General features: G+C 38.3%; 1 protein-coding gene across 2 annotated transcripts; it reads left to right on the plus strand.

Annotated features, from left to right (window-relative positions):
* The first annotated feature begins 220 nt into the window (after window positions 1-220).
* LOC111908104 (cyclase-like protein 2) lies at window positions 221-8,142 on the plus strand. 2 transcript variants are annotated; one of them, XM_023903949.2, is made up of 6 exons: window positions 221-758; window positions 1,889-1,933; window positions 2,037-2,109; window positions 7,455-7,552; window positions 7,689-7,759; window positions 7,875-8,142. In XM_023903949.2, exons 1-6 carry the CDS (start codon window positions 335-337, stop codon window positions 7,998-8,000), a joined length of 837 nt encoding a protein of 278 aa, XP_023759717.1. In that variant the 5' UTR covers window positions 221-334; the 3' UTR covers window positions 8,001-8,142. The 2 variants fall into 2 exon arrangements, with proteins under 2 accessions (XP_023759717.1, XP_023759718.1); XM_023903950.3 differs by lacking the exon at window positions 221-758 and adding an exon at window positions 1,040-1,757.
* The last annotated feature ends 19,507 nt before the right edge of the window (window positions 8,143-27,649 follow it).

Here is a 27,649-nt window from a genome sequence, read left to right on the forward strand (position 1 = left end):
TAAGGAAAAATAAGTTTGGATTGGTAACGAGTGTAAAAAATTAGATTGGATTAGGTTGTATAGGTAGAAGAGAAAAAAATTAATTTTTTATTGAAAAATTAGATTTGATTGGGTTGGATAGTCTTATAACACAATCCACTCTTAAAATAAATAAATAACTAATATGGGGTAGACTTATGTAATGGAAAGGTACATGGGTTTATATTTATTTATATTATATTTGAAGGGTTTCTATGCAATTGTTTAATAGTAGGCACGGATGTGGCGTTGATGACCCCCCTCTCTCTCTCTCACACACACACTTCGCCATTGTTGCTGCTTGAGCTTTGATCCGATGGTTCTACCGAATGCGGCAGCCACAATACTTCTCACGGCACTCATTACACTCTCTCCTTTCGCCTTCTCTTCTGTCGTCGACGATGCATACCCATCCCCATATACCGCCGCGATGACATCCTGCGACCTAGACGACGGCGGCAGCAGACTGTCCCCTATCCGCAGAGAAGTCTACGATGAGGGTCGTATCATCGACATTAGTCACCGTTACCACCCTGACATGCCTTCATGGGGATCGGACGACGGCCTTGGAGAGTTCCTCCGGCTTCCGGCGAGTATGAAGAACGGCTCACTCGCCAACAATTCCGAGATGAAAATCCCCACACACACTGGGACCCACGTGGATGCCCCAGGACACGTTTATGATCACTATTTTGATGCCGGTTTCGATGTTGACACGCTTGACCTTCATGTTCTCAATGGTGAGTTTCAATGAGCAAAGATTTTTTAATTGAGTGTAAGCTGTTTGATTTAATGCCTTAATGAAACTTTGAACCTTGTTAAAAAATAAAAATACTATCTTTTTAAAAGGACGACAGAAAGAATTTCCAGATTCATGACAAAAATCTGTTTCATTTCTACATTCAAAAGAGTAATAATTCTGACGGAAGAAGTGAAAGTATTGTTGTTTTGGGATAAATAAAGTAAGGGATTTATTTGGTAGGCTTTCAACATCCAGAAAACAACATTTACTTCAATTAAAAAGAATTTCCTCTTTGATTTTCTTGAACTTCTTTCATCTGCATAAATTTCTTGAATTTGTAAAAGATTTGATTCGATCTCAAAAATTGAACCTTCACCATGTGTCTTTCCTCAAAACAGTGTCACCTAACAAGAATAGTTTAATCATCATTTATTAAAATAGTATACAACGTGTCATCATATTAGCAACATGTCATGTATTTTCTTGGACTTTTGTGACTTTTAGTGAGGGGACAACTTTAATGTGCTCATAAAAGATCGAAGCATGAAAATGAAAGGTGATGCTTTTCCACCACAACCACTTATCTAACTTCTTCCAAAAGATCCTTCGAAGAGATTATCAAGAAAGATGAACCCTAAATTGATTTTTCTCATGCTTATTATACCTTATGTGTCATCTTTCCCACAAGAAAACGCCTACCCATCTCCATATAGTGAAGAAGAGTTGATTCCTCCAAGAAGGGAAGTATATGGAAGTGGGAGAATTTACGATATTACCCATAGGGTTACATCTGGAACACTCTCGGGGGTATCTGATGAAGGAATTGGGGAGTATCTTACACTCTTTCAAAGCATGAAAAATGGATCAGATTATAATTTCTCCATCATAAAGCTACCTGCTCATTCTGGAACTCATGTAGATGCACCTGGACATTTTTATGAAAATTATTATCAAGCAGGGTTTGATATCGATAGTCTTGACTTAGAAGTACTCAATGGTATTAGAGACATATTTACCTACTTACCCTTGGCCTTTTACTTTCAGCTTTATTGGTTGTATCTTGTTTTTCTCACAATGCTATTTATTCTTCATTGTGGGCTGATGTTCCATTTTTTTTCTTCTTCATAGGTCCAGCATTATTAGTTGATGTTCCAAGGGACAAGAACATAACAGGTAACATTCAATTATTGCTTCCATATGTAAATTTGCTTCAAGTAAAATATGTTTTCTAATCTCCATAGGAGTTGTTATGATGACTTGTTAACTTATATTTCAGCTGAAGTTATGGAGGCTTTGAACATTCCCAAAGGAGTAAGGCGGGTGCTTTTTAGAACATTAAACACTGATAGGTAACTTCTTTTCACTCTTTTAGTTTTAACAAGAATCAACAATCACATGATGCTTGTTATACTTTCTATAATTTCCTGTTATTTTGATCTAATAGCATCATAGATTAATCCCTGTTGGCCACACCTGGAAAAAGAAGGAAATAAATATGATAGTAAATTACAAAAATAGTCCCTATGGTTTATAAGTTTCCTTTGGATATGTTCCAATGGTTTGATATTTAACTTATGGTCCCTAAAATGAAGTTTTGTTATACTTTCAATCCCCAACTTTGACGTTTTGACTTTAACAATTGGACTATATCCAAAAACTCATAAACCACTGGGACCATTTTTGTAATTTACTTAAAATAAAATGTTAATTATATAGCACAGTACTTCTATGCAATGTGCTAGTATGTTGTAGGAGATGCAAATTCAATTTCTTCATGTTCCTATTGCATGAAATTCATTGAGTCAATTACTATTTGTCATTCATCATTGCCTCACTTTTCCATATTTCTTTCTAGATTTTAAGAATAAAATATAGCAAGGAGTGCACATCTAACATAATTAAATCTCTCTATCTCTCTCTCTCTCTCTCTCTCTCTCTCTCTCTCACACACACACACACACATCAATTAGATTAGGTCCATATTACTAATATAGTTACTCATTATTTTTTCAATAGGCCTATAATTCATTAGGTCAATCACTAATTCAGTTTCTCATAGACCAGTACGCATCAGTTCATAAACTTGAACACAACTAGTAATTATAAAATACAATATTCTATATCAAAAAAAAAAAAAAAAAAAAGAAAAAACCAGAATTGGAACAGTAACAGTTATGTAAAAGACCAGATTCCCGTTTAAAAAAAACAGAAACATTACATGTAAAAAACCGAAACAAATCCAGGAAGTTTAAAAACAGAAATCGTACACTTCAATCTTACCATTGTCTTTTTCCTTTCCCATTCTCCAAGTCTTCTTTATCTAAATTCTCCCAAACCATTCCTTCTAGTCACGAACTTCAGCCTTTTATGTATGTGCTTTTGGGATTCATGTCCCACTTTTTGTGGGTCATTTTACGATATTGGACTTGAATGAAATTCAATTTGTCGGCTCTTTTGCAATTTAATCGATTTCTATTGACATAATGAATGCCAAAGAGCTACTAATCGATGTTAAAGTACCTTCTTTGCTTCTTCGGCTAATTTCGGTGTTTCGTCTCAATAGGTTGACCACCAGTTTATTCACCACCAGTTTATTCCATCCATTGTCATGACATTGATTTGTTTGTGTTACCACAATGGAATAGATCATTTTTTTTTTCATATGGAATGTTACAAATTGCTCTTGTAACAATTATTCCTCTTCTTCATTTCCGGCAGTTCTACACAACTTCCATAACATCAAACACAACTTTTTTTGTCTAAATTTGATGCTTTTTCTTGAAATACTACCGGGTGTTAATATTTCAAGATATAGTGTATAATAAAATCTTGGGGTTGATGCAAATCCTAAACAATGAAGTGGGATTGTCATTTTGTCCCACCTAGCTACAACTATATATCTCAACTTGTGGCAATAGCTATAATATGTATTTTTTTCATATTACCTTTAATTTCAGTATTTCACCGAACATGTTATCCATTCTTTCATAAATCTCACCCTTTTTAAGACCTTTACCATTACAAAAGTTGATTAGTAGAAAAATAGGTTTGGTAATTGCCAAAACATTTTCAACATCTTCCCAAAATTCATCATCTTTAATTTTATCAACAACTTTTAACCCAATAATTCTTGTTTTTCTATCCTCATCTTTAACCCATTCCCTTCTAGAACAAAGGAAAATAGTTGTGGCAAAGCCTCCCTACGATCCATAATTCTTTTTAACAAAATATAATGTAATGAAAATCAGGTTTTGCCACCTTCAACAACTCTAATTTTGAATTTTCTCGAAAGATTATAAGGTGCGAGTGTGGTTAAGAAAGTAGTTAATACTTACCTTATCCCTCTTCTATGTGTTACTAACCAGTAAAATTCATTTGCCAAGTTTTTGAAAATCAAATTTAAAGTGTGAACGCAACAAGGATACCAGAAGATATGTTTGTATACCTTCTTGATCTCTCGTTCGACCACTTTGCAGTTAGCGTTATTATCCGATATCACTTAAAACACATTATTTGGTCCAACGGTCTTACTAACTCCAAGTAGAAATTTAGAAATCCCTACTCCTGTTTTTTCGACTCTTGAAAAACCATCAAAATACATAAACCTCACACCACGAGAATTCACGACCATAACATTGATAAGTTGCATATGTTTAACATTAGACCACTCATCGGAGACGATTGAATCACCTTGTGTGTACCAAGGATCTTAACCGGAGTTGGATCCATCTCAACATTCTTAACACACTCATTAAGCAACATCGTTCTAGCTTTTTCACTCGGTGGAGGTTTGTATCCATCCGGTGCTTTCTTGATGGCGTTAACCATTTCAAGAAATTGTATGTTGCGTAACACATTGAAAGGAATCCCATTTGCACATGATCCTATTATGATCTTCATATCCACCACGCTTCTATCCAATATTTCAAAAGATTCTTCAATACGATTCTTTGCGTTTCTTTGAAGATGCATTTTTGGAAATTAGAGAATTCTTTAAAGACTTTGAAACTCCACCATTTTTCATTTCTTTTACCTTATTCAAAAGGCTTTTATATTTCACTCGATCTCTAAGCAAAGTTGGACTATTTAATTATTGTTCCCAATCGGTATTTAGTGCGCCTCTGGTTCGATAATTAAACAGTTCTCAATCGTGATTTTGACTTTAGTTTCTCGAATTGGTATGATGATTTCAAAATGACTTTAATTCAAGACTCTTTAGATATACACTTTATTGTATCAACCCTTAGAAAGGCGCAATTCTTTTTAAACTTCTAATTCATTGTAGCGACTTATCAATTTGATGGTTCAATTTCTCATTCTAAGAATGTTTTGACTCCTATATATATAATACTCGATATGTTATCATCTTCTACTCTTCTCCTTCCCTGTCGCCAAATTCAAGAATCCACTGTTGCTTTTGTTTCTTTTTTCATTTGACTGAACATGGTATTTGGGAAGAATACTAGTATTGCAAAAGAAAATGAGATAGAAGGATTTAGTGACTTGCTGATGAGGACCAAAGTAGATCAACTAGAAGTGAAAGATAAGGAAAGATCTACTGATGAGAAGGATCCAAGTAAAGTAATGTTAGAAGAAGCAACTTTTGTTGGTTCTGGTAACAGTAAAAATGTAGGAGGTGCAAAGCAATGGATTTGCAATCACTGTAAAGACAAGCACACTAGTTCTTATACCATAATTTATGTCAAATTTTTTGGGCGTCCAGTGATAAAAAACCTGAGATTAAAAGATATCTATTTTTTGCTGAGATCGAGAGAAATATGAAAGCCTTTTCAATAAGGTAAAAAAACAGAAAATGGTAGAGTTTCGAAGTCTTTAAAAAATTTGTTACTTCCCAAAATTTCATCCTGAAAAAACACATTGAAGAATCTTTTGGGATTTAGAGAGTACCGTGGTGGACATGAAGTTCATTCGAGGGTTGTGTGCAAACGGGATTCCTTTTAATGTATTACGCAACCCAAAATTTCTTGAAATGGTTAACGCCATCAAGAAAGCATCAGATGGATACAAACCTCCATCGAGTGAAAAAACTAGAATGGTATGGCTTGATGAGTGTGTTAAGGAATGTTGGGAAGGATCTAACGTCGGTTAAAGATACTTGGTGCACACCAGGAGTTTCAATCATCTCCGATGGGTAATCTAATGTTAAGCATATGCCAATGTCAATGTTATTATCGTGAATTATCGTCATGTGAGGTTTATGTATTCGGATGATTTCCATGAGTCGAAAAAACGGGAGGAGAGATTTCTAAATTTCTACTTAGAGATATAGAGATCGTTAGACCAAGTAACGTGTTGCAAGTGGTAACAAATAATGCGACTAATTACAAAGTGGTCAGACGAGAGATCGAAAAGGTATATAAACATATTTTGGGTCCCCTTGTTGAGTTCACACTTAAAATTTAATTTTCAAAGCAAATTAATTTTAGGTATACGTATAAGAGAGGTAAGGTAGTTGTTAGTTACTATCTTAACCACACCCATGCCTTATCAATCTTTCGAGAAAATTCAAAATTAGAGTTGTTGAAAGTGCTGAAAACCCGACTTGCAATTTTAGATCACATTATATTTTGTTAAAAAGAATTATGGATTGTAGGGAGGCTCTTACCACAACTATTGTCCTTAGTTGTTAGATGGAATGTGTTAAAAATGAGGACAAAAACCCAAGATTTATTGGGTCAAAAGTTGTCGATACAAATAAAAATTATAAATTTTGCAAAGATGCTGAAAATGTTCTGGCAATTACTAAACTTATTTTTTCTACTAATAAGTATTATGATGATAAAGGTCCTAAATTTGTGAAATTTATGAAAGAATAGATAACATTTTAGTGAAATTAAGGACATTATAAAAGAAAATACATATTACAACTATTACCCGCAAGTTGAGATAATAGTTGTAGCTATGTGGGAGTAAATGACAATCCTGTTTCATTGTTTTGGGTTTGCATTAACCCTAAGATTTTATGATAAACTGTATCTTAAAAAATTAACACCCGGTGGTATTTAAAAAAAAAAAAAAACACCAAATCTAGACAAAGAGTTTGTGTTTGGTGTTATGCAAGTCTTCCGTAGAATTGCCAAAAATGAAGGAGAAGAATAACTACTACAAGAGCAATTCGTAACATTCCATATGAAAAGGGATCTATTCCATTGTGGCAACACAAACAGGTGTCGTGATAATGGATAGAATAGATTGGTGATCAACCTATGGAGCCGAAACAGAATTGACCGCAGTTAAATACGTCCACCCTAGTGAACTACATGCCCATACCGGAGCGATCCACAAGCTATGTGAGTATGTGACTATGGTTATGGCTTTGATACCATGAAAAAATAGTTCTAAAATGTCTTAATAATAGATATTGAACAACTATATAAATAATACAAATCATAGGAAAGAAATCATCTACAGGGATTATCCTAAAAAAAATTGTTTACACTATTTAAAGATTTACTATGATCAAGTCTTTTCTAAATAAATGTGTGTAGATTATTGTCAATGACAATTGTCTACACTATTTGGATCCTTCTTTTTAATCTTAAACAATATATTTGTGTCTGATTGGTAATAAGATGAAATATGAACAAGTAATAGCACTAATTGTGTAAGCTTACTTTAATTAATCCTTCGTTTGTTTCATTAATGTTATTATTTTTTGGGTTATCCATTTCAGACGGTTAATGTCCCAAACAAGATTTGACACAAGCTATGTTGGATTTATGAAGGATGGAGCCCAGTGGTTGAAAGACAACACTGACATCAAACTTGTTGGTAAAACACTCTCTCATCCAGTGTGGATTTTTACAAATATACCCCTGATTTGTGAGAACAAGTGTGTTTGTCATCTATTGCTTGCTAAAAAAAGTATTGGTATTTTTTTTTAATTTTTTTTTTTAAAATTTTGTAGGTATTGATTACTTGTCGGTTGCTGCATATGATGATCTCATTCCTGCACATCTTGTTTTCTTAAAGAGCAGGGTAAGACATATTCTCCCTCTTGCAAAACATACTTCCAGAAGGTGTTTAATTTATTTGTTAAATGTCTAAAATACCCTTTAACAAAATTGAACACTGCTACTTTGTGTGGTTTCAGGAAATCATTCTTGTTGAAGGTTTGAAACTTGAAGATGTGGAAGCGGGATTATATAATGTCCACTGCTTACCCTTAAGGTTACTAGGAGCAGAAGGATCTCCCATTAGATGCATCCTAATCAAGTAAATTAAAGCATGTTCATAAATAAACTAAGTTTCTTTTCAACAACTTTCTTTTGTTTTTTGACTTTTCGTTGTAAACTAGCAGTTAGTTCTTGCAAAAGTACAAAAAGAGATACTGTGGTTTTATATAATAAACAGGTTTGGTAGATCAAGATGCACACTTATTGCTTGCATATGTTTGTAGTTAAATATGATAGGTGCTGCAAAAAGACCTTATTAGAAACCAAAATCAAGCTATGTTTGTACAAGATTAACAAACACTATATTGTTGCTATAGAATTACAATTATTTAAGTAAAAAAAGATGCTTGCAAACAAATGAATGTTATCGGTAGCTCTCGTCGACAGTCTACCAAGTCTAGCATGCCATATGAAAATGTTGATTTTCTGTGGAACAATGTTAGTCCAAATTGTAGGCGTATCGGTAGACTCCAAGAAGCTTTTGTCAATTTCTTTCCTAAGGGAAGATACAGTGAAATAGTGAAATTGCCACTAGCATCAAGACTCCAACACCACTTACTACCATTGGAATTACCCCCATAATCATTACTTCTATAGAAAAGTGTATTAAGATCAATATTGAAAGGCTCCAAATCCTTACACATGTTGCTTATTTTGCCCCAAACTGTATTCCTTTTACCCATTGGTATCGTCACTCCTAGCCCCCCATGATCCCCATAAATGCAAGTAATAACGTTTTTCCAAATTCCTTCTGTATCATCTTTATAGCGCCACCACCACTTCATGATAAGAGCAAGGTTACACGCTCGTAAGCTTCCAAAGCTTTGAAGTTCATGGTTTTCTGCCACACAGTCCAAATGATCTTCTTTTGATCCGAGGAAGTACCCCAAAGGAACCCGTTACATATATTTTCGTGCTTTGAAATTACCTTTTTAGGGACTTTAAAGGGCGAAAAGAGAAATGTTTCAAGGCTACCAAGAATAGACCTTATCAAGGTTAGTCTCCCACCTATGGAAAGAGTTCTCGCTTTCCACATTGAATTTTTTTTTTGGAACTTGTCAATAAGAGGAACCCAATTCGATACATTAGAAGACTTCCCACCCACCGGCATACCAAGATAATATAAAGGAAGTTCGCCTTCATGACACTTCAACGACCGAGCCATAGAAGATACATCTTGTGTATTGAATGTCAAGATAAGGTACTTTCTTTTGTCTATTTTTTGTGATTTGATGAAAAAAACACTTAGTTTCTAATATAATTACACAGATTATAAAATTTATGAATTGGATAAAAGTGTAAATTGCCCTTTAGTGACTTGAAGTTTGAACTCGATTTACTAAGGTTATAACACCCCGACTCCCAAATATAAAGTTTTATATTCATTATTAGAGACCTACTCGATGAGTTGGCTGCCCCAACTCATCGTGTAGAGACGGATATGACCGTGTGGTTTATGGAACCTACTTGACGAGTTGAAGGACCCCAACTCGACGAGTTGTAACACCCCGAGATTCATGTACATTTCTTTCATCCTTGTTCTTTTTGGATTGGTCATGTTTAGCACTTGAGTGAAGTTTTTTTTTTTAGCAAGTGAGTACGCTGGGCGTACCAGAGGGGTATGCTGCGCGTACTCATGCGCTTAAAATGAACGCGGTGTCGCCAAGGTACGTTGGGCGTACCCAGAGTTACGCCAGGCGTACCCGACCCAGATGCAAAAACCCTAATCCATCTTGTGCACTATTTAAAGGGTGCTAAGGCTCATTTCTCAGCCTCCATATCAGTGAGTGAAACCCTAAAAGAGAGCCCCCATCGTCCTTAGTGTCACAACTAGAAATTTTTGATGCCTAGTAACTACAACACTTATGTCAATTATGAATCAAAAACATGAAAGCATGTACGATGCATACTCTATGACAACAAAATTTCAATCAAACACAGCATGCAAGCATTTCAAGTGGTCAATAAGCAATTGGAAACCCTAGAAGTTCTTGTTTAAGTCCATTTTGGACTAGGACTTCCTTAATGGGCCTAATGGACCAATAAGCTTCCAATTTGATCACCTTGGGCTTAGAACTCTTAATGGGCTCTAATTGGACCCACTCTCAATTATTTCAATATTTTGGGCCATATTGGGCCTAGAATGAAATAAATTATTTAAATGAACCATATTGGGCCATAATTAACCTAATTTAGCCCTAATAGGTCATAAAAATCACACTTATATTTATTAGGACCAAAAATCACTCAACATAACTATGAAATTGGGCTTAAGCCTTTAAGGCCCAAAAACTCTCTCTTCTCTCTCCATTCTCGGCCCAAGCCCAAAGGAAAAGAGGAGTTGACTTTTCTTATGCCACCTCACAATTGCCTAAAGGATTTCTATGCAAAAATAACCCATACATCCATGCATTTCCCATATTCCCATGCAAGCACTCTCTTCTCTCCTCTCTCTCTTGCTCTCGGCCGAATCCAAGCACACACACACACATTTCACTCAGAATTCTCTCAAGAAACTCTCTCATTTCTCCTCAATATTTTCGAGATCTAAGAGGTGTTCAAGGGATTTCTTCCATAAAAATCATCATCTAAGGTAAGATATTGCTTAGATCCATAAGCTAGCTATTTCATTTCATTCAAAAATCATCTCTTAATTCATTCAAACTTATGATCTAGCACCTTAGAAGCATCCAAGTTCGAGATCTTCCAAGAAAGGTTGCTAGGATCGAATTCTTCTCATCTTTTCCTTCCAAAACCGAAACCACACCCAAGGTGAGTTTCATACCCCCTTCTTTTCGGTTTTCATGAGTTTTTATGGGGGAGGATATAAGTAAATGTGTAGATCTATGTGTAAATGTATGCTATGTGTGATTTGATGCATGTATGTGTGTGATATCTTGTGTTTGTGATGAATATGCTATTCAACAATTATGTAAAATTGAGATCTAAAACATGGAGAAGGAAATAAACATAACTTAAACTATTTTACACTAATCAAGTCAAGAAAAATAGTCTATATGGTTAGGATGTACATACTTGAACATAAAACCCATTTTAGGGCTTAAATTGTCAAAAATACAAAACTTGGGGTCCAAACCGACAAATTATAAATTCTGGAGGATAAAAAGGGTCCAAACAGTTTTTAAAATAATTTTTTGAACAACAACATTTTTGAGGGACTTAAAATGTAAATTTTTAAGTTAATGGGCTAAATTTGGGCTTTTCGGCCCAATAAGCTTCAAAGTGCGAAATTTCTAAATTTGAGGGGCTGGAAGTGCAAATTTCTGTAAAACAGGGAATTTGAAGTGAAACAAAACTATTCCAATGGTCAAAAATGCTTTTCGAATTCAAAAAGGATAAAAAAATGTAAAAGTTTTCTACTTTGGGCCAAAACTGTCAAAGTTGCAAAATTTAGGGTTTCAACCGAGAAAACATTATTCTGGAAGGACGAAAGTTGTTACAAAAATAAATTTGGGCTAAAAATGTCTTTTCTATAAGTTTATGATACAAAAGTGTCAAAATAATGTTTTAAGGACTAAAATGAACTTCTTTTATATAAAGGACTAAAAGTGCTATTTTTTTTATAAAAGAAAGGTTGTGAAAAAGTAAAAATCTTACTTTTAAACGAATTAATTCATTAAGACAAATACGAGATTCGCGATTACCGACGAAACGTAATAACAAATACACTTTCAACACCAATATCCTTACCAAACGAATTAATTCGGTCTCGAATCAATAACAAATCAAAATTCAATAAACAATAGTACTTCAATAAACACGCGAAATCTACGAGGAGTCAATATTCAATCTTTGGGCTCGAAAGTTTCAAATCGTGCTTGTTGGGCCTTGCTAGCCCAATAACATGATCTTTAGGCCCGAAGGGAACACGCTTACATGTTATTGGGTCTTCTATGACCTAATTCCATGTAAAAGGACTTTCAATAGCTCTATTGTGCTGTTGGGCCCTAATGGTCCATTAGTACTGCTAGCAAAGTCGAGAAGTCAAATGCGAGTCAGGCCAAGTGCCTTTCGCATTCCCGATAGCCTTGAATAACTTGTGGAAATAAAGGAGGCTTCTTACCCTCCTTTCTCATCGGTTGTTGGGCTTACGAGAACTCGAGTAATCAGATTCGTGACGTTAAACAAGAGAAGTCAGGGTGGTTGGATTACGTGAGTAGTATGGACGACGCCTCAAGGATCGTTCGTAATTTGTAGTTATAAACTAGTCATTTTCAATAATGCGTGATTGTAACAACTCACAAACTTTAAGTAATCCAATGTCACCTGGGTAATCAAGAACATTCGTCGTATCGGTATAACAGTAAACAAGTCATGTAATTTGCGTATTGGGAAAACATCGGGTTTTCCCGGAAAGTTCAACATTCTCACCTGCGTGACGTATACATAGCTCAACAATTATACATGTTTTCAAAATCGACAAACATATTTACAGATCTTCACACTTTTTATAAACAAATACTCTTTTCAGAAAATATCGGATTTTCTGGGTGTTTCAACTTCACGAAAAATCATTTTTCCATAACATTACTTATGAACTCACCAACATTTCATATGTTGACGTTTTCAAAATAACTTGTATTCTCAGGTAACATGTAAACAGAAGAATATGTATCAAGTTATGTCATGGTGTTTTGTTTAGATTAATTATCAAACGGTTTATGTTATGGAATTGTAATGTTTAAAACAATGTACTGAATGTAAACAATATCAGTTGTAATATTTCAATGCATGGTGATGAGTGATGTTATGATTCATGTATAATCATTGTGATGGTATTCAATTAAGTCACAATAGCCCTCGGACGTTTCCGCCGTCTGGTTCAGGGGTGTGACAGGTTGATATGCAACTATAAACCTAAAGAGGGACTAACATAACTCTGAACATAACAATAAAACACACTTGCTTGCATTAGGAACAAGAACATAATACCGAACCAAACAAGATAATGCTAGTATCTCGGTTAAACTAGAGTTGTTCTAGTCATATCAAGGAATGGATGTAGCCTGATCAACTACATTCCCTCCAAGGTATAACTATCACACGTTCTCAGGAGATCGTGATAGCTAGGGAACCTAAAAACATACCCCTTTATCACCAAAAAGAGAACATCCGTTTAGTCTGTACAATAGTTGTAGCATCCTAGGGATAATGTTAGCATATTTACACACTCTCGCAGACAGCATGGCTGGTTTCCATCACCCCGGAGATCCTTACTTCCCTAACCAGGGAAATAACGGATGGTTAGATGAAGAGCCTTAAGAAGAGCCTGAGGAAGGCCCCGAGGAGGAATCTGACGGGGAACCGGAGGCAGGAGTCGAGGGCGAGCCTGCCGAACCAGAAGAAGAACAAGAGGAGGAAGAAGATGAAGGAAACTTTGAGGAGGAACCCGACGACAGTGAAGGGGGTGATTCGGACGCAGAGTCCGAAGTCATCAACCCCCCTTACCCGATTAGGGTGCCCGCTTACCGGGTGGGCCCCACTGGTCCTACACCCCCATGGGGTATTGATCTTTGGAGGTGGAGCAGACAACAGGGACAGCGACCCCCGTTTGGCATGTCACGCGAGTTCTTTGACCTGAGGGACGGAGGACCGGCCGATCGAGCCCTTCCGGTCATGGTGAAACGGTTACGGAACACCGACGACCTAGCTCAGAGCACCGCCGACCAGGTACGCCATCTGTGGACTAGGGTCGAGCGTGCAGAGCAGGAGACACGGGACGTTCTTCGAGAGTTCCATATGAGGTAGGTGACGTGGGAGTCTCGACTCCAGGACGCAGAAGGACAGGTGGCTCGTCTTCAGGGAGAATCCACTTCCTCAGCACCACCCCCGGGCACATCTCACCGCGACTAGGGATAGACTTATCTTACTAGGCCATTAGGATCTATGCTATGTACCCCGACTCTATGTTTAAGTGACTACACTACTAATAGAGTCGTTATGCTGTCGAACTAGTACCGCTTATGTATGCTCTTCCGAGCAAAATTTTCATGTATCAAAGTACGGGTAATAGTAATGAAAGATTTTACATGTTTTATTATGACGTTATAATCTGCTATGTGTTACGTATCCATGATTGTATGCTAAATTGTAGAAGTACTTAAGTTTGTGCCACGCACCTAGTCTATGGGGTCACAACCTCACAAAAACCACATACACTCAACATCTTTCTGTTCTATGACAGAAAGATGCCTCAACGACCCCCTCACGGAAACCCTGGACCAACTCCACCCGAAGTCGACACAGCTGCATTCTAGGCAGCTGTATCTGCTGCGATCACCGCAGCAATGGCACAAATCCACCAAGGGAACAATGGAGGAGTCAACGGACAAGGGGCCGGAAGTTCAAACAACGGGATGAATCAAGGACCCACCAAAACATGTTCTTACAAAGACTTCACCAACGCCAACCCACGAACCTTTAACGGCACTGGAGGGATGATCACCCTGAAACGATGGATCGAGAAGGTGGAATCAGTATTCGAGATATGTGATTGTCCTGAAGAGATGAAGGTGAAGTTTGCAACATGCACTTTCGTTGACCAAGCGCTCACTTGGTAGAACGGACACATGGAAGCCATGACACTCCCCGTAGCCAATTCCATGCCATTGGCGAGATGAAAGAAATGCTGATGGCCGAATACTGTCCTCGTGGTGAAATTCAGAAAATGGAACAAGAGCTGTGGAATCTCACTGTCCGGAACGCCGATATAGATGCCTACATATCAAGGTTTAGCGAACTGTCTCTGTTATGTCCTGGCATGATCACCTCAGAAGGAAAGAAGATCGAGCGATTTATCTGGGGACTAACCTCCCCGATTCAAGGAAACGTGATAGCTGCAAATCCCGAAACTTTCGACAGTGCCCAGAGATTGGCCAAGAAGTTGTATGACCACAACAACAAGAAGGGTGAGAAGCCAGTAGGGATTGAAGTTAAGAAGGAAAATGATAGCAGGAAAGGGAAGAACAACAAGAGGAAGGGACGTCAAGGCTCCGAGTCATCCAAGAAGCAGCAAACAGTGGCAGTTAATGTTGCAACCGCTTAAGTTCCGTCCTCACCACATGCTCCAGCCTCAGCTGCTCCAAGTGCTCCTAGACCTTATTCCGGTAATCTTCCCAAGTGCAACAAGTGCGGTTTCCATCACAATGGAGAATGCAGGGAGATGCAGTGCACCAGTTGCAATTGGAAGGGGCACACGACAAGGTACTGTAGGACTTACCCTCCTCAGAATCAACAACATGGAAGCAACAACAACAATAACCGCAACAACAACATCACCAACACTGGCGGCAACAATGCAGGACCTAGCCACACCTGCTATGGATGTGGAAGGACTGGGCATTTCCGTCGAAATTGCCCTAACAACAACAATCCCGGAAATGGAGGAACAGGAAGGGTGCTGACCATGGCTCAGGGGGAGGCGATTCAGGATCCCGCTGTTGTTATCGGTACATTTTCCCTAAACCACACTTATGCATGCATCCTATTTGACACTGGAGCGGAGCGAAGTTTTGAGAGCAATAAGTTTAAACATTTGTTAAAACAACAACCCCAGAAGCTCCATCAAACCTTTACGGTGGAAATGGCCAATGGGAAAACCGAATCCACTGGGGAAATCTACATCGGATGTACCCTAACCCTGAATCAACACGTCTTTCAAATAGACTTGATGCCTGTTTCCATTAGGAGTTTCGATGTGATTATTAGCATGGACTGGTTAAGCCCCCACCATGCTGAAATTATGTGTCACGAGAAGGCCATTCACCTTCACCTTCCCAATCACGAAACCCTAGTTATTTACGGAGACAAACCTAGCACGAACCTTCGCCTCATCTCGTGCGTCCAGGCACAGAAGCATCTACGAAAGAACAACTTGACGTTCCTGGCTCATATAGTGGATAAAAACAAGGAAGAGGTTAGCATTCAAGACATTCCAGTAGCACGTGAATTCCCAGACGTATTTCCTGAAGATCTTCCTGGAGTACCCCTAGAGAGACAAGTTGAATTTCGAATTGATCTTGTTCCAGGAGTAACTCCGCTTGCTAAATCGCCTTACCGACTAGCTCCTGTTGAGATGCAGGAATTGTCCAGCCAACTCAGCGAACTCTTGGGCAAAGGATTCATCCGACCTAGCTACTCGCCATGGGGAGCTCCGGTCCTTTTTGTCAAAAAGAAGGACGGATCTTTTAGGATGTGCATCGATTACAGAGAGCTAAACAAACTCACTGTCAAAAATCGCTATCCACTCCTGTGAATCGACGATCTATTTGACCAGCTCCAAGGAGCTAGTTACTTCTCTAAGATAGATCTACGGTCCGGGTACCATCAGCTTAAGGTCCGGGAAGAGGACATTCCCAAAACCGCTTTCCGAACTCGTTACACACATTATGAATTTGTCGTAATGCCCTTCGGTCTAACAAATGCCCCTGCCGCATTTATGGACCTGATGAACCGAATATGTCGACCATTCCTCGAAAACTTTGTTATCGTCTTCATTGACGACATTCTAGTCTATTCCCGAAGCGAAGAAGAGCATGGCCAACATCTTCGACAAATCCTGGAAACCCTGCGAACGGAAAAGCTATACGCAAAACTCTCCAAGTGTGAGTTATGGCTCCGTAGCGTGAACTTCCTAGGTCATGTTGTTATTCGGGAAGGAATTCATGTGGATCCTTCTAAGGTCAAAGCCGTTGAAGGATGGGCAGTTCCGACGACACCCACCGAAATTCGCCAATTCTTAGGCCTAGCAGGCTACTATAGGAGGTTCATTCCGAACTTCTCTAAGATCGCAAAGCCACTTACCTCGCTTACACAAAAGGGCGAACCATTCAAATGGACGGACAAACAAGAAGTTGCATTCTGAACCCTAAAGCAAGTGCTCTGCAGTGCCTCGGTACTATCTCTACCAGAGGGAACGGAAGATTTCATGGTCTACTGTGACGCGTCAAATCAGGGTTTAGGTTGCGTTCTCATGCAACGTGGAAAAGTGATAGCTTACGCATCCCGCCAACTAAAGACACACGAAGTGAATTATACAACCCACGATCTGGAATTGGGAGCAGTGGTCTTCGCTCAGAAGATTTGGAGGCATTACCTCTATGGTACGAAGTGCACCATCTTCACGGATCACAAGTGTAACAACCCGTTATTTCAGGTCATTAAAAATTGAGTCTTGTAACCTCTTTGAAAAGTAATAAGAATATCATCGAAAAATGAAATATTCGAAAGCTCTGTTTGGAGTGCACTATGTAGTAGATATCGTCTTAAGGTTTCCAAACATATAAAGAACACTAAAATCCGAGTTATAACGAAGAAGTTATGACCATTCTAAGTTTTCCGACAAAAACCGGCAATACGGATATACGTAAAAACACGAAGTTTCAATAAAATACTTTTTGACCTTAGGTGTCTAAATGGAAGTCATAGATATCATTTAACTGCAAACATACATAAAAAGAACGCCCAAATCTGACGTCGTATGAAAAAGTTATGAATTATTAACGAACTTTTCTTACCCCGACCTTTTAAAAATAAATAATAAAAATAATTTCGAAATTTGCCGACAGAATCTAAACGAAAGTTGTAGAGCATAGTCTCACCTACGCGTGGATATAAAGAACATCGAAAATGGAGTTCGTATGAAGGAGATATGAATTTTTGAAGTTTGCTAAATAATTAATATATAAATTTAATTCAAAAATTGATATTATCCGAAGGGTGAGTCACCGGGTCCATCCGAGTTACGCCCGGCGTACCCTCGTACGCCCATCGTACTCAAGGACTAGGCTCCGGTTCGTCCACGTCGCCCCTATGCGAGGCTATGCCCCGTCTCGTCTGAAGCCGAGGCGGTCGAGGACTCGGTCACGCATGACGCACGAGTACGCCCCGCGTAACCTCGTACGCCCAGCGTACCGAGGCCTCTTAACCCCTATAAAAGGGATGCGAGGGTTCCGGGGAAACTTGCTCATTTTCTCTCATTTTTCTTGCGTTTTGCCTTGTTTTCCGTGCAATAAATATCCCGAAGCCCCGGTTCTAATACTCAAGCCCCGAAGGAAGTTTTACGCTCCCGAGATTCCCGAGAATCCCGAGAAAATCCGCTTTTTCAAGTCAAAGTTCTGCTCGGTTTTCGTCAGACCTTCTTCAATCTATCAAGTGAGTTCATACCCCTACAAACACACTTTAAATACGTTTTTAAATGCTTTTTATACTCTTTTAGGGGGGGGGGATTACAAGTAAACATACGGTTATTATCGTGTAGTTCATAAAGTTTCACTTTACTTGTTTTTATCGAATGAATCACTTTTGATTCATTACTACTATGTGAACACTCTTGTCATACTTTGCATGCACTAGATTTATACAAAGTATTTAGAAATTCCAAAGTATCCTTCATTGCTAAACCATTTTATACATTCTAAGAACTTATGATTTATGCTTTGTCAAGCATTGTGAAAAAGGATAAACTTTGCATATAAAACTATTACTTTAATACAGACTTAGTTGAGAATCCGTGAGACGTGTACATCTTCAAATACTGCCTTTTGCTAAAAGGTATCGCTACAAGTCTTGTCTATAACCAGAGTCTCCCGTTCGGAGAACGTGTCAACTGTGTATAGATCTATACGGGAAGTCATGATCCCGCGCCCTGACTGTTAGCTACAGTCCGTCCTTTGGGGTGACAGTTTGTCATAACGTTACGACTCCTGAAGAACGTCGCTACAGGCATATTATGTTTAGTATGGTTATAAAACTCATCGGATATACAATTATTATAGTACGTCTGATTGATGAATGAGTAGCTATTAAAGCTATTCTTTATCTAACAACTGAAATCTTCTTATAGGTTTTATTATATAAATCTATGCTTCAATCTTCTAAAGCATATCGCTTGCTTTCGGGTTTTAGTCTTGGACATTAGACTAACTATTACTTTAGGAAAATATGGGATTTTCCTGTATACAAACCAAACAACTAATAGGAAAATAAGGGTTTTTCTTGATTCAACTAGCTGCATTTTACAACACAAATATTCTCATGCATTCCTTACTTTTATAAGAAAATAGGGGTTTTCTTGGAAAACATACACTCATTTTGGAATGGCATTCAATTTTTCTAAACCACTTATGAACTCACCAACTTAATTGTTGACACTTTCTCTTTGAAATAACTTGTATTCCCAGGGAACCGCTAAGCAGGTTGGAAATCAACTTTTGGGGATTTACGCGCTGGCATTAATTACTTCTTTTGAAAGATGTTTATGTATTTATCTTTTGAACATGTAATGAATACCATTATGTAAACATTTTTAAAACCTTTATATAAGTATGGTGGTGTGTACTTTCCTTTTATGAACTGTTATGATACTGAATATGATGTCCTCCGCCCCCGAACGTTTCCGCCGTTCTGGTTTGGGGGTGTGACAACAAGAGTCTCCAGCACATCTTGAATCAGAGAGAGCTGAATATGAGGCAACGAAGATGGGTTGAATTATTAAATGATTACGAGTAGGGATGAGATTTAGAACCGGAAAACCGGACCGGAACCGGAACCGAACCGGAACCGGACCCGTTAGAACCGGAATATATAGAACCGGGTCCGGTTCCGGGTTTAAAAATTGGCTTTATCCGGGTTCCGGGTAATCCGGGTTTGGGTCCATTGGGTCCGGGTAAACCGGGTCTAAAATCCGGAACCGGTTTTTGGAACCGGAACCACTTTTAGGGCCGGAACCACTTTTTGTGAAATGTTTACAAGATACATATCTTATTCGTTTCAACTCCAATTGACATACGGTTTTTTCTAACATGTAGTTTAGAGTTTGTACATGATTCTAGACTATAAATTTTTTATTTTTAGTTTTATATTCATTGACTTATAGTCCTCAAAAGTTGAGATACCAAAGCTGAAAGTTTTTAGTTTTTTAGTTTTTTTGTATTCGGTGAAAGTTTTAAAGCATGTATATGTAATTCGTTTGAAGTCGGATTGACATGTGGTTTTTTCCAACTTCTAGTTTACAGTTTGTACATGAGTTTAGACTATAATTTTGTCATTTTTGGTTTAACATTCAATGATTTACTGTCCTCCGAAGTCGGGATATCAAAACTGAAAATTTTCAACTTTTCAGCTATTTGTTTTTGTACTTTGTATTATGTGAAAATATTAACACAAGTATATCTCATTCGTTTAAATTCGGATTGACATGCGGGTTTTTCCAGAGTGTATTTTAGAGTTTGTACATGATTTTAGACTCTAATTTTGTTAATTGTGGTTTCGTATTCAATAAGTTACAGCCCCCCAAAGTGGGGATATAAATATGAAAATTTTCAAAGTTCAACCCACTAAGTTGTAAGTAATTACCAAAAAATTCCGGTTTTTTCGGGTTTTCCGGGTCTAAACCCACTTTATCCGGTTCCAACCTACCCACTTTGATGTTTCCGGGTTTTCCGGTTCTAGACCCACTTTACCCGGAACTATACCCGGAACCGAACCGGAACCGGTTCCTATATACCGGTCCGGTTTCCGGTTCTATAAAATCCCGTTAACCGGTTCCGGGTTTTCCGGGTCCGGGTCCATCGGGTCCGGGTTTGGACCCACTTTCATCCCTAATTACGAGTGTGAAATCAAGTACCACCCAGGCAAGGCCAACATGTTAGCTGATGCCTTGAGCCGGAAGGAGTACTCTAATCGTCGTGAGAAAACTCTCTCAATAACCATCCAATCTCACCTAACCACTCAGATCGGGGTAGCCCAATCAGATGCCATGAAGGCGGAAAACAGAGCAATCGAAGCATTACTCGATTTACTAAGGTTATAACACCCTGACTCCCAAATATAAAGTTTTATATTCATTATTAGAGACCTACTCGATGAGTTGGCTGCCCCAACTCATCGTGTAGAGACGGATATGACCGTGTGGTTTATGGAACCGACTTGACGAGTTGAAGGACCCCAACTCGACGAGTTGTAACACCCCGAGATTCAGGTACATTTCTTTCATCCTTGTTCTTTGTGGATTGGTCATGTTTAGCACTTGAGTGAAGTTTTTTTTAGCAAGTGAGTACGCTGGGCGTACCAGAGGGGTATGTTGCGCGTACTCATGCGCTTAAAATGAACGCGGTGTCGCCAAGGTACGTTGGGCGTACCCAGAGTTACGCCAGGCGTACCCGGCCCAGATGCAAAAACCCTAATCCATCTTGTGCACTATTTAAAGGGTGCTAAGGCTCATTTCTCAGCCTCCATATCAGTGAGTGAAACCCTAAAAGAGAGCCCCCATCGTCCTTAGTGTCACAACTAGAAATTTTTGATGCCTAGTAACTACAACACTTATGTCAATTATGAATCAAAAACATGAAAGCATGTACGATGCATACTCTATGACAACAAAATTTCAATCAAACACAGAATGCAAGCATTTCAAGTGGTCAATAAGCAATTGGAAACCCTAGAAGTTCTTGTTTAAGTCCATTTTGGACTAGGACTTCCTTAATGGGCCCAATGGACCAATAAGCTTCCAATTTGATCACCTTGGGCTTAGAACTCTTAATGGGCTCTAATTGGACCCACTCTCAATTATTTCAATATTTTGGGCCATATTGGGCCTAGAATGAAATAAATTATTTAAATGAACCATATTGGGCCATAATTAACCTAATTTAGCCCTAATAGGTCATAAAAATCACACTTATATTTATTAGGACCAAAAATCACTCAACATAACTATGAAATTGGGCTTAAGCCTTTAAGGCCCAAAAACTCTCTCTTCTCTCTCCATTCTCAGCCCAAGCCCAAAGGAAAAGAGGAGTTGACTTTTCCTATGCCACCTCACAATTGCCTAAAGGATTTCTATGCAAAAATAACCCATACATCCATGCATTTCCCATATTCCCATGCAAGCACTCTCTTCTCTCCTCTCTCTCTTGCTCTCGGCCGAATCCAAGCACACACACACACATTTCACTCACAATTCTCTCAAGAAACTCTCTCATTTCTCCTCCATATTTTCGAGATCTAAGAGGTGTTCAAGGGATTTCTTCCATAAAAATCATCATATAAGGTAAGATATTGCTTAGATCCATAAGCTAGCTATTTCATTTCATTCAAAAATCATCTCTTAATTCATTCAAACTTATGATCTAGCACCTTAGAAGCATCCAAGTTCGAGATCTTCCAAGAAAGGTTGCTAGGATCGAATTCTTCTCATCTTTTCCTTCCAAAACCGAAACCACACCCAAGGTGAGTTTCATACCCCCTTCTTTTCGGTTTTCATGAGTTTTTATGGGGGAGGATATAAGTAAATGTGTAGATCTATGTGTAAATGTATGCTATGTGTGATTTGATGCATGTATGTGTGTGATATCTTGTGTTTGTGATGAATATGCTATTCAACAATTATGTAAAACTGAGATCCAAAACATGGGGAAGGAAATAAACATAACTTAAACTATTTTACACTAATCAAGTCAAGAAAAATAGTCTATATGGTTAGGATGTACATACTTGAACATAAAACCCATTTTAGGGCTTAAATTGTCAAAAATACAAAACTTGGGGTCCAAACCGACAAATTATAAATTCTGGAGGATAAAAAGGGTCCAAACAGTTTTTAAAATAATTTTCTGAACAACAACATTTTTGAGGGACTTAAAATGTAAATTTTTAAGTTAATGGGCTAAATTTGGGCTTTTCGGCCCAATAAGCTTCAAAGTGCGAAATTTCTAAATTTGAGGGGCTGGAAATGCAAATTTCTGTAAAACAGGGGATTTGAAGTGAAACAAAACTATTCCAATGGTCAAAAATGCTTTTCGAATTCAAAAAGGATAAAAAATGTGAAAGTTTTCTACTTTGGGCCAAAACTGTCAAAGTTGCAAAATTTAGGGTTTCAACCGAGAAAACATTATTCTGGAAGGACTAAAGCTGTTACAAAAATAAATTTGGGCTAAAAATGTCTTTTCTATAAGTTTATGATACAAAAGTGTCAAAATAATGTTTTAAGGACTAAAATGAACTTCTTTTATATAAAGGACTAAAAGTGCTATTTTTTTTATAAAAGAAAGGTTGTGAAAAAGTAAAAATCTTACTTTTAAACGAATTAATTCATTAAGACAAATACGAGATCCGCGATTACCGGCGAAACGTAATAACAAATACACTTTCAACACCAATATCCTTACCAAACGAATTGATTCGGTCTCGAATCAATAACAAATCAAAATTCAATAAACAATAGTACTTCAATAAACACGCGAAATCTACGAGGAGTCAATATTCAATCTTTGGGCTCGAAAGTTTCAAATCGTGCTTGTTGGGCCTTGCTAGCCCAATAACATGATCTTTAGGCCCGAAGGGAACACGCTTACATGTTATTGGGTCTTCTATGACGTAATTCCATGTAAAAGGACTTTCAATAGCTCTATTGTGCTGTTGGGCCCTAATGGTTCATTAGTACTGCTAGCAAAGTCGAGAAGTCAAATGCGAGTCGGGCCAAGTGCCTTTCGCATTCCCGATAGCCTTGAATAACTTGTGGAAATAAAGGAGGCTTCTTACCCTCCTTTCTCCTCGGTTGTTGGGCTTACGAGAACTCGAGTAATCAGATTCGTGACGTTAAACAAGAGAAGTCAGGGTGGTTGGATTACGTGAGTAGTATGGACGACGCCTCAAGGATCGTTTGTAATTTGTAGTTATAAACTAGTCATTTTCAATAATGTGTGATTGTAACAACTCACAAACTTTAAGTAATCCAATGTCACCTGGGTAATCAAGAACATTCGCCGTATCGGTATAACAGTAAACAAGTCATGTAATTTGCGTATTGGGAAAACATAGGGTTTTCCCGGAAAGTTCAACATTCTCACCTGCGTGACGTATACATAGTTCAACAATTATACATGTTTTCAAAATCGACAAGCATATTTACAGATCTTCACACTTTTTATAAACAAATACTCTTTTCAGAAAATATCGGATTTTCTAGGTGTTTCAACTTCACGAAAAATCATTTTTCCATAACATTACTTATGAACTCACCGACATTTCATATGTTGACGTTTTCAAAATAACTTGTATTCTCAGGTAACAGGTAAATAGAAGAATATGTATCAAGTTATGTCATGGTGTTTTGTTTAGATTAATTATCAAACGGTTTATGTTATGGAATTGTAATGTTTAAAACAATGTACTGAATGTAAACAATATTAGTTGTAATATTTCAATGCATGGTGATGAATGATGTTATGATTCATGTATAATCATTGTGATGGTATTCAATTAAGTCACAATATCCCTCGGACGATTCCGCCGTCTGGTTCGGGGGTGTGACACTTAGTGTGTGAGAGTGTTGATTGGAGCTTTTTGTGCTTTGGTGACTTAGTGAAGGAGAAGGAAAGGTGTTCTTGGAAGCTAAAGCTTGAGGTGCCATTTTGGATCTGAGATCTACAGAGAAAAGGGCTACACTTGGAGGTATAAAGTTCAAAACTTTCTTCTTCTTTTGGTTGTTGTTACATGTGCCATTGATAGGGCTAAAAAACCCAAAGGTGGAGACTTTATGAGTGTAAAGTGCTCAATGGTCCGAGATCTGTCCCTTTTCAGTGGTATTAGTGATTTAGAACCATAAAGTTTCCATCTTGGATGTTAGTTTGAGGTCATGCTTGTGTAATAAGCCTTCTAGAGTTAAATGATTGGAACATTATGGGAGTTAGTGACTTGTCCAGCCATGCAAAGGCTTAAAGTCATCAACTTTATGGATTAAGAGGCTTAGATGTGGTCAGATCTAAAACTTGAACGTGAGTCTTAACTGTTTAAGACCTCAAGAGTTAAGGGGCTGAAGCAGGGGAGTACACCGGGCGTAATCCCAGTATGCGCCGCGTACTGGGTGGCGTTCCCCGATTCTGAGATGCAGCCGGGTACGCTCAGCGTACACATCTGGTACGCGCAGCGTAACCCGAAAAGTTGACTTTTAGGGTATGGTCCTTGTGGGGGCCTTTTGAGTCATGAGAGGGGTAAAATGGTCTTTTACCCTTCTGAGGGTGTCATAAGAGAGCATTGTTTAGCCTTTGAGAGTTATATTAAATAGAGTATTTATTTCATATGATTAGGCGGAGGCTAGGCCAGCGTTACCGAGTCAGAGATTTACCGAGATACCCGAGGTGAGTCTTCTCACTATACTTTACCTAGTGTGGTAACAGAGTTACGTGACAGAGTGCAACAGAGTTATATTCCAGTGTATTTGCATGTCATTTATGTGTTGTGATTTATTGTGATATGTGATATGCATGATTCAGAGTTACAGAGTTGGGACTTTCGGGTCCCTAGAGTTAGGGCCAGAGGGCCCACAGAGAGTTGGGGCTGGAGGGCCCCACTGAGACACATTGACTAGAGGGTCAACAGAGTTACAGCCTCGAGTGGCTATTATGTGTTAGAGTGGTATTTTGGGGAACTCACTAAGCTTATGCTTACAGTGTTACGTGTTATGTGTTTCAGGTACCAGTGATGATCGCGAGAAGGCGCCGGCTTGATTCGTACACACACATGGGATTTTATTTATTTGATCTTGGGAGATATTTGTGAAACAAAATACATGATACTTTGACATTTTATGAATGAATGAATGAATTTGTGAAAAATTGTTTGAAAATGCGAAAAATTGTTTTAATTTTTACGGTGTTACACGAGTAGAGGTTGTGAATGAAAACCCTAATTTTTAGGGTTTGCACTCTTTTTAAAGGACCTTTAGTCCTTCCTTCCATCCTCCTTACCACCTTCTCACGTCCAGAAGAAAACCATAAGCGATCTAACCCTATTTTGAGTGTGTGTGAGGCTAAAAGTGTGTTGTTGGTGCATTTCTTGAAGAGATTTGAAGAGATAGAAGCTTGGAACGAGAAGGGGCTTGTAGATCCAATAACTACGTTATTTTGGCATCCATTTGAAGGAAAAAAGTCATTTCCTTGTCCATTCTCTTAATAGATCTCTTCGTCCTATAGTTTTAGGCCATTTCTAGCTTAATCTTGAAGTTTTTCCGATATTGAGCACATTTTTGGAATGGGGAGTTCAATTCTGGACTCATATAATCCCTCTTAGTCATAAAGTTATTGGATTTGTCAAGCTTTGGCTTTCTCCTTACCCTTAAACCTCTTCCTTAGTTGGTTTTGGCATTTTAGGCTTTGCATGCGCATAAAGTTTGCAACTTTACGTGGAATCTACACCATAGGAGTTTAGATCTACAGTTTGGAGCCTTGGTTTCGCTTAGAAACATCTGAATAAGAAAAGGACTGAAGGAACTCAACGAGTTGGATGAGATTTTCCCTTTTTCTGGATTTTGCATGAACTCGGCGAGTTAGCAAGGTGACTCGACGAGTTGGTTAGGGTTTTCCCGACATATTGGACATTGCATGGACTCAACGAGTTGTCTAGAAACTCGGTGAGTCAACTGAGATTTTCACAATTCCTTGAGTTCTGAAGGAACTCGACGAGTCAGTAAGTTGCACTCGACGAGTGGGGTCAACATGGACTGTTGACATTGACTGTTGACTGTTGAATTTGACCAAGGGTTGACCAGTTTGACTTCTGAGGGTATTTTGGTAATTTAGGTATTTATGGAAATGGATCATTGGTGGTTATAGGTGTTGGTGTTGGGAGCCGTATTTCGGGAGTTTGATATTTCAGTTCCGATCGACATTGTGAGGTGAGTTATCCTCACTATACTAAGAAGGTCGAAGGCACCAATGCCGACCCATTTCAGATTTGTATCCTGGTTTATTGCATGTTGATATGCTTAGTGACCTGTTAGGTCGGTATCCTAGTATATAGGATAGGATGATGCTATGTTAGTAACTTGTTAGGTTGGTATCCTGGTATATAGGATGATGTTATGATTTGTGATCTGTTAGATCGGTCTAACTGTTGTATATGCTAGCAATTGATATTTATGTGTTGATTGTGTGATTGGGGATAGGTTGAGGCGGTCTCTGCTTTGTGCTCTAGTCCAACATACCTAGGGTGGCCCGGATAGACTACAAACCCGGCAAGGGCGCACTAGTCAGGCCGGAGGCCCGACGAGCGGTCCGGATAAGTTGAAGGCCTATGAGGCGGTCCAGACGTGCCTATAGCTCGGATAGCGGTCCAGATAGGCTAATGGCCCTACGAGACGGTCCAGTCAAGCTGATGGCTCAATATGCATGTTGTTTGTTTACTTGATAACTGATATTATGATATAGCTATGATTTGTATGGTGTTGGTATTTTGGGGAAACTCACTAAGCTTTGGGCTTACGGTTTTGAATTTTGTTTCAGGTACTTCAGATGATCGCGGGAAGGCGAAGGCGTGATCGTGCACCTCCTTGCATTTTATGACTTTGTTTCTGGGATACTCTGATATGAAACCATTTTGAAAACATTTTTGTAATAAATATTGGTTTTTGAATGTTTGAAAAAGTTTTAAATTAGATTGAATTTTATGGATGTTACAAGTTGGTATCAGAGCCTTGGTTTGAGTGAATTGGAGGAACACTCGTGTGAATCCAGTCTCAAACCAAGGAAAAGATTTTCAAAATGATTTTAAAATGGTTTTCAAAATACTAAAGGAGGATGCAGAGTGTACGATCAGCCGGAGCCAGTAAGTAGACCCCAAAATACCATACGGATATTTAAAATTAAGATATGTTAGAACAACATGCTACTGATAG

Source organism: Lactuca sativa, chromosome 5 (genome assembly GCF_002870075.4).
Source record: "Lactuca sativa cultivar Salinas chromosome 5, Lsat_Salinas_v11, whole genome shotgun sequence".
In the NCBI taxonomy this organism is placed as follows: domain Eukaryota; kingdom Viridiplantae; phylum Streptophyta; class Magnoliopsida; order Asterales; family Asteraceae; genus Lactuca; species Lactuca sativa.

Bases quoted from the DNA above. Each gene is read 5' to 3' on its own strand.
- LOC111908104 (XM_023903949.2), top strand. From the start codon at position 335: ATGGTTCTACCGAATGCGGCAGCCACAATACTTCTCACGGCACTCATT. The intron at 759-1,888 runs GTGAGTTTCAAT...TCTTCTTCATAG, and splicing joins TGACCTTCATGTTCTCAATG to GTCCAGCATTATTAGTTGAT. The intron at 7,760-7,874 runs GTAAGACATATT...GTGTGGTTTCAG, and splicing joins TTGTTTTCTTAAAGAGCAGG to GAAATCATTCTTGTTGAAGG.